At 38.5% G+C, this 12,525-nt stretch overlaps 1 protein-coding gene across 1 annotated transcript in view; it reads left to right on the top strand.

The window, feature by feature from the left end:
• Positions 1-12,525, top strand: part of LRP1B (LDL receptor related protein 1B) — a 631,601-nt gene that overhangs the window by 233,230 nt on the left and 385,846 nt on the right. The window contains exons 21-22 of the mRNA XM_069982660.1: positions 5,205-5,450; positions 9,433-9,630. Of these exons, the coding sequence (XP_069838761.1) occupies positions 5,205-5,450; positions 9,433-9,630 (444 nt within the window). The remainder of the gene's footprint in view (positions 1-5,204; positions 5,451-9,432; positions 9,631-12,525) is intronic.

The following is a 12,525-nucleotide window of genomic DNA, read 5'->3' as shown; positions in this document are numbered from 1 at the left end:
TTTTTTTTTAGGGAAGAGGGGTGATATGGATGAGAGGATCACTGATATAATACACTGCACTATATTGTATCTTCTGTCTATTATCTATCTATCTATCTATCTATCTATCTATCTATCTATCATATTATTTTGTTAACCTCCCTCTAATCCTGTGTGAACTTCATTTTCTTGGTGGGCCCCTACTGTGAGTAGGCCGCCCAGGGTGCAAGAACACTAGAACAATCAGGCGTCTGGGTTTGCCCTTGAATAGAGTAAACCCCGTGCATTTAGGGCCCTATTACACCAACAGATTATCTGAAAGATTTTTTTTAAGTCAAAGTCAGAAATGGATTTGAAACTAGGAGAAATCTCAGTCTTTCCTTTATTACCTTTTCTCTGTTTATAGTGCATTCCTGGCTTTAGCTCAATAAAATCTGTCAGATAATCTGTTGGTGTAATAGGGCCCTTAGTTAGCTTGGGCAGATCCTCCAAGTAGGTTGGGTTAAGATAAGGGCCACACTGCTTCCTACCTAATTTCACATATTAAGTTTCCAAATTATTCTAGTATCTCGGGCTCTGGCATCTTTGCTCCTCCACAGCTATTAGCCCTGATCTGGAATCTCAGACATGTACGCAGGCTTTATGCAGATGACAGATCTTTCATGCTGGCTGTATACTGCGCTCCCAACTCACAGCAGGATATACGTGATTGATAAACTAATTGGTTCAGGGATACAAGATGCAGAAGCCACAGAAACAACATCTGAATCTAAAGAATTTAAGTAGCAAAGTTTAGTTTTCTGCCTTTGATAACAATGTATCCAGTCTTCTAGTGATGTCTGTAGTATCTCCACTATAGAAAGCCTGCAATACAGCATTTTATCCGCCATTGATTTTTTACAGCAAGTTATTTATGTCTTCAATATATGATTTGTTCTGACTCTTAACCTTGAGTTCTCCAATTGGATATTACCAATCACCTCCACTAACCCGCATGTACTTAATACAAGGCCTTCCTAACTTTACATGCATTCTACCTGTCACTAGCAATAAAGACTGTCATCAAAAGCTAACCTTTTCACTAAAACACTTGCCTGATTCCCTGCAAGTCACTTAGCTCTTTTCTACTTAGCCTTTTTTTTTTTAACAATCTAAGGCCTCAATTTTGAATCCCATTTATAGACATGAAATAAGGCCATTTATTCCAGGAATATGGGGATATGGGCATTTTTACTTGTCAGATCTCAAGGGAATATAGTGAGGTTAGAATAACAAGAAAGAAATGATAGTTCCAATTGTATTTAATATACACATATTACACATACACATACACATAACAGAGACTTGTGTTGGCAACTTGATGGGCGACACATGGAGACCATCAGCCATAGGCAATCTGTGTGCTGCCATATGCTCTCTCTATATTACTCATGTTCTATGTGGATATCTCCCTAGAAGCACTGAATGTCTTCAACATTTTGCATCCAATAAAAAAAAATCAACTTTCTAGTTTAATAGGACTTTGAGTTTGTATAGAGCCATAACAGAACTTTATGCCCTCTAAAATAAGTATGTTATTGTCAGTATTGAAGTACCTGGAGTCATTGGGCATTACACAGTAGCTCTGAGTCAAGAACTCGTTACCGCTGCAAGCATGCCTCCTGTATGACGATCGATGGCCCTCCCTTCTATGACATCAGCTGTCAATCATCAGGCAGGAGGCGTGCTTGCAGCAGGGTGTGAGATTAATGCAGAAAGATGGCTGTTTAAAGGAGAAGTCTGCCGATTGTATTACCCCCCAAAAGTTATACAAATCACCAATATACACTTATTACGGGAATGCTTATAAAGTGCTTTTTCACTGCACTTACTGCTTCATCAAGGCTTCACTTCCTCGATAAAATGATGATGTCATGACCTGACTCCCAGATCTGTGCGGGCTGTGGCTGCTGGAGAGGATAATAGCAGAGAGATGCCCTGTGTCCTTCAATGTCCCCCTGCCATCATCCTCTCCAGCAGCCACAGCCCGCACAGCTCTGGGAGTCGGGTCGTGACATTATCCAGGAAGTGACATCACCATGTTACCCAGGAAGTGACATCATCATGTTATCCAGGAAGTGAAGCCTTGATGCAGTAGTATGTGCAGGGGAAAAATCACTTTATGTGCATTACCTGTAATAAGTGTATATTGGTGATTTGTATAACTATTGGGGGGCAATACTTAAATAAAAATGTTTGACGGACTTCTCCTTTAATGCCCCAATGGCTCCAGGTACTTTTCCTTCATACACATATACACATATATCATGCATATGTACAGAATGGGTATTAAATTATCTACATTACAAAGCTGGCAGCTTAACTTCAAAGAAGTTGCTGATAGCTGATGTGAGCTGTAATAGGTTGCTGTGGGCAAACCCAGACAGTTTAGGATTCAATCAGAATGATAAATTTGGGCCACAGTGTTTTAGCAGGATTTCCTGCAGATTTTGAATTCCCCATTGAAATTAAGGGAGAAAATCAGCAATACATCAGCAGTATTTTCACAACAAAATTTGATATGCTGTGGACATAAAATCTGTACCGCGTGTCAATTTTCATATTGTTTCCATACTGATTTTTTTTCACAGTGTTGCTGATAATGCTGCTGTAATATGCCACAGATTTTCTCTAAGCAGATTTGATGCAGACACTCCACAGCAAAGGTGTCAAACCCTCTGGCTGTTGCAAAACTACAATTCCCATCATACCTGGGCAGCCAAAGCCGCAGCTTTTACTTGTTTTGGTTTGACACCTATGGTCTATGGCATATCCATCCATATGAAAAAATCCTTAGGGTACAAAAAAAAAACACTTGAGCTCTCTTGTATTATAGATTTATTTTATAAGAAGATCCAGGTCATTTCTATAGTGAGAGAGTTGAAGAGAGCAAAAAGGATAAAGATGACCACAAAAGAGAAGGATATAGACAATGAAGGAAAACATTAAAACATCAAAGAGATTGAAACAGAAGATGAAACTAAAATATCCATCTCTTATAACTCATACTGGTCCTAAAATGCAGCTTTACTTGCCAGAAATTTAGATGAAAATTTCGGGAAAACGGGACTGCAGAGAAACTTTTTTGATCAAAACATCAATCAAACATTATAGGTATATAGTACAGTTGCAAATAGGACTTATGTCTATCATTTTCCACCAAGGATAGGAGAGGATGTAGAACTTTATAATGTTTTTCCCCCATAACAATCCAAAGTTTACTTTGTCTTTAACTTAAGAAGATGCAAACGTGCAAGACTTTAGAATCAGAGATTTGCTAAGCAAATTTAGTGAAATAAGCAAAAAAAAAAAATTTTTTTACAAAGTAAATTTTTGCTAAATTCCTTAAAAAAAAAATCCCCCCCCGAAAAAGTTTCATTACCTGTCCGCGCTCCCCCAGTGTCATCTTCCGTGTCTTCAGCCATGCGCCCAGGTAGTCACTGACTGAGCAAAGGCACCACAGCCACAAATTTGATCACTGGCTGTGGTACTTTCTGTTCTCAATCACTGATTGGCTGAGTGAGCTGTCACTTTCTGTTCAGCCGATCACGCCATGGCCACAGATTAGCTGAGCGTGCGGCTGAAGACACGGAAGAGGACTTTGGGGGTCCATAGTCAGGTATCTATTGATTAGCTAAAATATTGTACAATGCAGTAAAAATGGGCAACCTTTGAGAATGATATTTTGAAATGCTTTGCTTGTCTCTATTTAGAATGACCTTGCTAAAAAGTACGTCCAGGGAAGAGAAAATGGCTCAAGACTTCTGCTCCCAGGTTATAAATTTCGGTATTTCCACAGCTCCAAAGTATACACTCCTAGAATAGAGTGAGTTGTTGTATATCCCAATCATTGTATTACCATGGCTGCACATGGTGACCAATAAATACACTTTAATGCTGCCTAAACCAACAAGTCTTCGGGAAAGTCACCTACTGGTCTTGATTAATAGATCTCTTCTTACATCCAAACATATCTAATAATTGGAGATCTCTGCAATGACATCATAAAATGTGATAACAGGTACCCTTTAAATCAGGAGGCCTAAAGCGGTATAATTGAAACCCTATGCACCGTTCTAGCTCACCTATTTATAGCCATTGACACTACTTTAGATAGGGTAGCCTGAGAAAGGATGGGGAAGGAAGTGAGCCCTAATCTGGTCCCACCATATGATCCTGCCTACTTGCCTCAACAGAACAAGGCTACAATAGACAACCACAAAGACAGTTCCTACTTGCAATAAGGTGATAACATAAACAAGGACAACACAAACTTACATACAAGGGGTGGTAAACAGTATGGAGTCAAATCAAATGGGAAGCAAAGTACAAAAACAGAATCTAACAGATTAGTTAGGTAACAGAGCCAAAGTAATGATAAGCCAGGTAACAATAGAGGAAAGAGATACAGAGAACCTGAGCACTCTAGAAAACTAGTCTAATAGGCAGCGTGGAGTAGACGACTATGAGACACTTCATGGGAGGTCATGGACCTGGTCCAGTAAGTGATTGACCACACACACACACACAAGATGTCAATTACCAAAACAAAAGCGAGTTCCGCTGTTATAGGGCCAGAGAAAAATTGCAGGAAAGGGATGGGTGTGGTGAGAATTCAATTAACATAGCAGAAGAAGTAGAGCTGCGTTCAGATAGTGTTCAGAGAAGTGCAAAAGAAAACATAGAACAAAAATACTAAATCACGACTAAGAGCGCAGTCTTGGCTGTATACCATGAGCCGAGGACCGTGCAGATACGGCTAGGGTATAATGATATATATACACACACACACACACATTTTTTAAAAGCTTGGGCCATCTCTTACGGTTCTATTATTATTTGGGTTGGTTTGGATATTTTTACAACTTTCTATAATATAGATTTCTTTATAAGACTCTGCGGAAAAAAGCGAAAGCATTGTTTTGATCCAAACTGTTATCTTTACTTCTATGCAGACAATTCTGAGCGCTTTATCAGAAAAATGAAGCTCCGATTCAGTACAGATGTACAGTATTAGACATATGTAATAAAAATTGATGTTCAAATGTTCACTTTAAGTCTTATGATTAATAAAATACACAACTTTATTTGTTGCTCGATTTTTGACAGACCATATTACTGTTGTGTAACATGTACACTTTGAAACAATTGCATTTAATCTTTTTTTTTTTCCCTGCTCCCCTTAGATGAATGTTATTTGAACAATGGCGGCTGTAGTCACCAATGCAGCGTTGCTCCCGGGAGAGGAATTGTTTGCTCGTGCCCACAGGGAATGTATCTGAATGTTGATAACAAGACCTGTGACATTGTGGATTATTGCACAAAGCATCTGAGATGCAGTCAAGTGTGTGAGCAACACAAAAATGTTGTCAAGTGTTCATGCTATGAGGGTTGGACCTTGAACGCTGATGGGGAAACATGCAGCAATGTTGGTAGGTTGTGAAATTTTTATTTTTAATGTGTTATTATTATTTTATACTTTTTTACGCATTGTACATAAAGATTTAACACAGCGCGTGTAACACTTCTTCAAAGTGTTTTAGATGAGAGCGGTTGCCAGAGCCACAAGTTTCACCTTACCACCACCCAAGCAACCAAGAACAATTTAGAGTTGGTTCACGAGAGAAGTAAGTCTCAACTCACTCTTTGTGTGCTTCCTCTAAATTATTTTCCTACATGAAGATGTAATAAATAGTGTCACTGTACCCCCATCATTGTATCTCCAGCACAGCAGTGCTCTTGGCCATCCAGCTTTAATCCAGCTGGAATTCCTTGCACAATTAATGACCAGATGCCACCGTGCAGGGAGAAACCACTAACCACTATAACCACTTAATTTTGAGATTTATAAGGATCTTAGAGGTAGGATCCCAATGATCATAAATGGTGCCATTGATTGACCTCTTTAAAGAAAATGGAAGAACCCATTGATTTCAATGCAATGTTCAATGCAATAAGAGTGTTGTTTTTGAGTACCAAACAATGGCCGTTGTCCTACTTTGTGTGAATATAGCCTTGAACAGAAAGTGCACCAAATTTATCAACCGGCCTAAGCCACTGTAATAAATGTGGCTTATTATTTAGACTGTCTAGTCTAAGATTAGATATTGTAAAAGCGCCATATTGTGTGTAAAACCTAAAAGCTAGGATTGGTTTACAATGTAAAATTTCTGACCATTGACCCAATAGCGTTGTGTCTAAGAGGTCCGCTATGTAAGTATATATATAGCCCTGTAGAAAAAGGGATTTATTTGAGGTGTTCTTCTTCCCTTAATAATGGGTTGAGAACTTCTCGAATAGCCACTACAATGGCCGCATCAAAAGGTGCCTAGAGTTGGACGAAGGATAGTTAAAGATGATGGATATTGGCTAACAAAAAGACTTATTATACTAAGTGGTAAGGGGTTAGGTGGCATAAAGTGGACCCAATACATATAGGGGGAGATTTATCAAAGATGGGAATAACCCTCCATACAATAATGTATAAGAAAACACAAAAACATAGAGTATATTAATGTTATCTGTTTTTTTGTGTGTGTGTGTGTGTGTTTTCCATCTTCAAATATTATTATTATTATTATTATTATTATTATTATTATTATTATTATTATTATTATTATTATTATTATTATTAATAATAATGATGATAATGATTTAAACACACACTCATTAAGAGGTTTCCATTGAAAATACCTACAAAATAATCCAGTAGTCATTTTTTATCTCCTCTAAGACACTAAGGAGGGAGGGGGGGGGTTGGTTATCAAACGGGTGTAAAGTAGAATTGTCTTAGTTGCCCCTAGCAACCAATCAGATTCCACTCTTCATTCCTCACAGATTCTTTGAAAATGGGAGGTGGAATCTGATTGGTTGCTACGGGTAACTAGGACAATTCTACTTTACACTAGTTTGATAAATCTCCCCCTAAGTTACTAAAAATAAAATGTTCTATAGAAAGAGAAAGTAGATCTTTACAACCGGTTGCAGCCTTTGCGGTGGCTTCCTAGCAACCAAGTCCACAGAAATGCAGCATTAGTATGCCCTTTGTGACTCCTCTGCAAACAAACACCAGTAGATTCAATAGATCAATGGATATGGAAAACAGGCATGAGATATCCATCTGCTTAATGGAATTATGCATAGAGATCAATGGTATTCATATAAACAATAGTAGCAGGGACCATATTAACACATCAGCTCTATACAACTGGATGATAATAAGCCAGTGCTGCTCTTAGAATATTCTGTTGTCGACATGTAAAAAAAAACAGAATAAGAAAATGATAGAAAATCTGACATGACACCATTCAGGGATACATGCCAACAAATGCACACATTATAAATATGGTGATTGGCGCAAACTTAGCATTTTCCTGCACAACCATCGCTAAGGGGAGTAGATTTACTAAGCAAAAGGAAACCGAAGCCTCCTGTGAAGGAAAGTCTACAACTGCTGGCAAATATCATGGAATGTTTCCACCCAACTTTTCTTTTTATTTCTAAGCAAACACACAAGTCTCAGATATGACACAAAACACTGTTAGTATAATAGAGAAGCAATCTGGCATCATGAAACATCTCTCGAAGACCCGAAAGAAAATGATTTTTAAAATAATATCTAATGTTTTTCCATATCAAGTAAAGGAAACAAAAATATTTAATTGATTATGAAATTATTTGAATAGAGGTGCGGAAACCCAATGCCAGACAAGACAGCTGTGGCAGTGGTTCGTCTTCCAGGAAATTAAAGGGTTAGGCATCTGAAATCCACCATGCCTGATCTTTCTCAGATGATCTTGGGTGGATGGTGGTGGGGGGGGGGGAACACAAGAACCCCCTGCACCCATTAGAGAGTAGTGATGAGCAAACATGTTTGTATGTTTGTACGAGCATGACGCTAATTGTTCGTGTTGGCCGATCATGAACAATTTGTTCATTTTTGAACATGTTCGAACTTGCGAACGTATGCCATTGCGCAATTTACACTTTGTGCCTGATAATCTGTACGCATGAACGTAACTCTAGACCGAAACGTATGCAATCTGTCCGCAACTGTGTATACAAAAGAATGCAAATGAAATGCGTACGCAACTGTGTGATTTACACTTTGCACCTGATAATCTGTATGCATGTGCGCAAAGCAAAACATACGCTTCTACTATGTATGTTTGTTATTTGTTCGTGAATGTTCGGCAAACACGAACCGATCACAATCATTTTTTTTTTTTGCGTGTTTGTGATCCGAACTGGACATCATGATGTTCGCTGTTCACTATTAGAAAGATAGTTAACGGAAATAAGCAGGGGCTGATCGAATTTTTATTTTAGTGTGGCTACCCCATCACGTGTACCAGGGGTTGTGTCTAAAAGCTTTCTAGTCCTTACTGTAAAATTGTAAAATAGCCATTTAAGAAGCAGGTAATATTATTTTCCATTAAATACAAGATCCTCCTGCATGAGTCATGTCTACAGATGCACATCTTTCATTTATGATCAATCGTACGTACAGAAAGGATAATCTAATCAACTTTTCTTCCCACCGGCTACCGAGTCATCTTACACTAAGGTGAATGTGATTCATCTCAGAGGTGAAACAACCATCGACATTGTTATTTAGATGTTGTATATTTTTAAAGAAAACAAAGAGTTCTGCTCCTGAGGCAAAGAGCTGAGTCACTTAGGAGCAAAGGACTGGAACAGCACATTTTTCCATGTAGAGATGAGCAAATCAAAGGGCTTCTCAGTTATGAATCATAATTCCTGTAGAGAAGACATTGAAAAGTGAAAAGTACCTCTGCAATTCACCATTGACTTACCTTGAGGATGTAATAGAGAAATCACCTCTTAAAGGTGTTGTTCAACTATAAGATCTATTTTCAGCTATCTTACAACTTAATATATTGGTAACTTAAGCTATTTTAATACTATTCTATTGTCGTTGAAGGGAAACTCCGGATGGTCTCAGGGTCCTAGTGCATCTGTTCCCTGTGTATCCCTTAAAACTATGCCTTTGGCTACTACAGGTGCTAAGTACTCAAAATGGTCAGGAACCCTGAGTTTAGATATAAGGTTAGGGCAGTGATGGGGAACCTTTGACCCTCCAGTTTTTGCAGAACTTTAACTTTCGCTTTCCAGGCATGATGGGAATTGTAGATTGAAACATATGGCGGGCCAAAGGTTCCCCATCCCTGGGTTAGGGCAAAAAAATATAATTTTTTTTTTCCTATGTACATAAAAAATATAAATATCTTGGTAATATATCCCAGGAAGTATGTTCTTGCTATATAGCTTGCTATGACCCATGTCTGTAATTGATATACACAACCAGCCTTCAAATTCCCATTTCCATCTTCCTAGTCATTATCTCTAGTCTTAATGAACTTATTATTAATAATGTGCTTAATTTCATTTCAGATATGTTCGAAGCTTTCATCATTTTTTCCATCCGTCATGAGATAAGACGGATCGACCTTCATAAAAGGGATTACAGCCTATTAGTGCCTGGTTTAAGAAACACTATTGCATTGGATTTCCATTTTAATCAGAGTTTGCTTTACTGGACTGATGTTGTGGAAGATAAAATATATAGAGGTCGATTATCGGAGACATCAGGTACGTGCATGGGGGAACATTAGGATAATTCTCTAACATTAAAGCTAATGGAAAGTCACTAATATCATCCATATCTTAACTACATTGTAATCTTTATTGACTGAGGCAATGATTGAGGATGCTGTGTTTTAGGGTTATATATTGAACTGTTCCAGGATTGATAAACTATAAAATAATATAAGAGATAATTATATACAATAGATATATAATAGATATATATCTCACTAATATGTAAGCAATTCAGAGGTTAATCCATGCTTGTCTTATGCTCTGTTAATACACTATATGGACAACATGGACACCTACACTCTACTTCTTGACATCCCATTTTAAATCTATAGGTATTAATTTAGAGTTAGCTCCCATTTAGAGGTATAACAGCTTCAACTCCTTTGGGGAGACTTTTTCAAGATTTTTGAGGTGTCTCTGGGAGTTTTTACCCAATTATCCAGAAGGGCCACCAAAAGGTCAGAGACTGATCTTAATGAGAGGCTTGGCTCATAATCACTGTTTTAGTTCATCCCAGAGGTGTTGGATGTGGTTGAGATTGGGTCTCTATGTGAACAGTCCACATAAGACCCCCTCCATGTCTCTATGGCCCTTGCTATGTGGACCTTGCGCAGTCATGTTGGAACAGAAAAGTCGTTAACCCAAACTGTTCCCACAAAATTGGAAGCAATAATTGTTTATAGGGTCTTGATACTAATGCATAAAGACTTTATACGCCTGTGGCAATGGGAATGAACAAGTTTAATTCGATGATTAAATAGTGTGACCCAAAACTTTTGTCCATATAGTGTAGGGACCTTTATAAATTTACCAAACTGTGCTTAGACTGAAGCCGTGAGACCTTCTTCTGGACTCTGATCTAATATGACTGATGCAGAGACACAGGTGTGAAACTCACTGCTCTCCAGCTGTTGCAAAACTATAATTCCCATCTAAAGCTTTGGCTGTCCAGGCATTCCTGATGTAAATTATCTATTTAGTCCACCCAATGCCCCAATTCTGTTTGATGTACATCCTAATTAGGATTTTGTTAAACTCCATCTCCCTCCCACATTTTTATAGGCTCCTATGTGGTTTTAGGGTGGGATTATAGGGTGTGTCATGGTAGGGGGACTGGATGAATTTGTGGCTAGACTGTACAGCAGGAACAGGAAGTCCATAAAGGGATGTGCACTACACGGGATCTGTAGAAGCAAAAGTAAATAGCGAAAGGCTACAAAAAAGTAGAAAAATAACTTTATTTACCAACAATATTTTCATTTACTAGTTTAAAATTAACTTAATTAAACCCCATAAATTATTGTAATAGGATTAGTGATGAGTCTTTCATCGGGAATCGGGGTGCTCGATGCTTGGCCCAGCATCTTGTGGTGCTTGCGGTGCTGTTAAAATATTTGTGTAGATTGCAAATCCCCATTAGTATTGTATATGATTGAAGCAATAGGTTAACATATGTTTGCTAAAATGGCAATCTACACTATGTACTTCAGTCCTCGACATGATCAGTTTTAAAATCCGGAGAGCAAAGCCATTGTGAGGTTACGTACTTGCAGATGTACATTGTAAAATCCTGTTAAAACTAGAAATAAGTCTTACATCTGAATTAATCACTTCAAAACACAAGTCAATTATATTTTTTCTTTTTAAGTGTAAATTCTCTTTCAGGCATGTCATTTTTCTAATTTTGATTTGAATAAAAATACATATATTCCTTGTTAATTCCGTCTCCCTCAAAGATCTGTATCTCAGGATAACTAATGGTAATACATATTACCCGACTTCATACACTGGATATAGCAGAGATTAAAAGCCTATGAATTCATTAAATTTACAGAAACTCAGCCCCCACCATGGTTATACACAATCCCCCTCTTCTTATTCATCGCACATTCCACTTTCATTTCAAAATACAGTATCTCTATGTCTGAGCCAGACTGCCATGTTGTTCTTACCTTTTCTTCCTATAAGGAAGCTTTAAAGGGATTTCTATAGAATAGGGGATAACAAGCTGATCATTGGTGGTCCGGATCACCACCAATCCTGAAAACGGGGACATAATTGCATTGCAGTGAATGGAATGTTCATAGTGCCTGCCTATGTGGTCACTGCTGCCACCATGGCCTATGCTCTATTCATTTTCTATAGGGACCCCAAATACTTTCAGGCTGTGAACTTGGAAGTATTTGGTGGCTCCATAGACAATTAAAGGGGTATTCCAATCAAGAGCTAAAGAATTAAATGCTCACAAGCCAGGAAAGTACATTTCCCATCAGGCAGTGTAGCAAAGCCAATGCACATGTGATATGCTGTGGCAGCATATCCCCCCCCACACACACACACACGCAGATGACAGGCCTGCTTCTCCCTGCCCGCCCCACCATTTTGTTGTCTGCCCTGACATGTTTTTCCATTTATTGACTATGAACAAGCACTCTCAGCTGAGACCTTGGCTAATAGCCAGACTATTAAACCAACAGTGTGCCCCAAGGATAGCCACCACTTGAACCTTGAACCAATTCTAGACCTAGTGGCCACCTGAAGCAAAGTCCAGATCCCCATGGTTCCACACCTGCTGGTTGGGACACAATCCATCATTATGACAGATAAAGGGCGATGACACCTGGAATAAGACAGATCAAAATGAATGTTGAGGCTATGTTCACACAATGTATGTTTTGTGTAAATCATGGCAATTTGTAACAATGGACGTGATTTATACAAACTGTGCGTTGTCTGTGAATGAATGGAATCCCGGCCGGAGCATATATACATAATATACGCTTTGGCTTGGATTTCATCCGGCCGCACAAGAAACTAACATGTCAGTTTTCTGCGGCTGCTATTCAATCAATAGAACCTGTCATTTCACACAATGGAGCACGTGGC

Source organism: Dendropsophus ebraccatus, chromosome 9 (assembly GCF_027789765.1).
Source record: "Dendropsophus ebraccatus isolate aDenEbr1 chromosome 9, aDenEbr1.pat, whole genome shotgun sequence".
In the NCBI taxonomy this organism is placed as follows: domain Eukaryota; kingdom Metazoa; phylum Chordata; class Amphibia; order Anura; family Hylidae; genus Dendropsophus; species Dendropsophus ebraccatus.
Note: the sequence above shows the minus strand (reverse complement) of the source record. Positions and strands in the feature narration are given on the sequence as shown.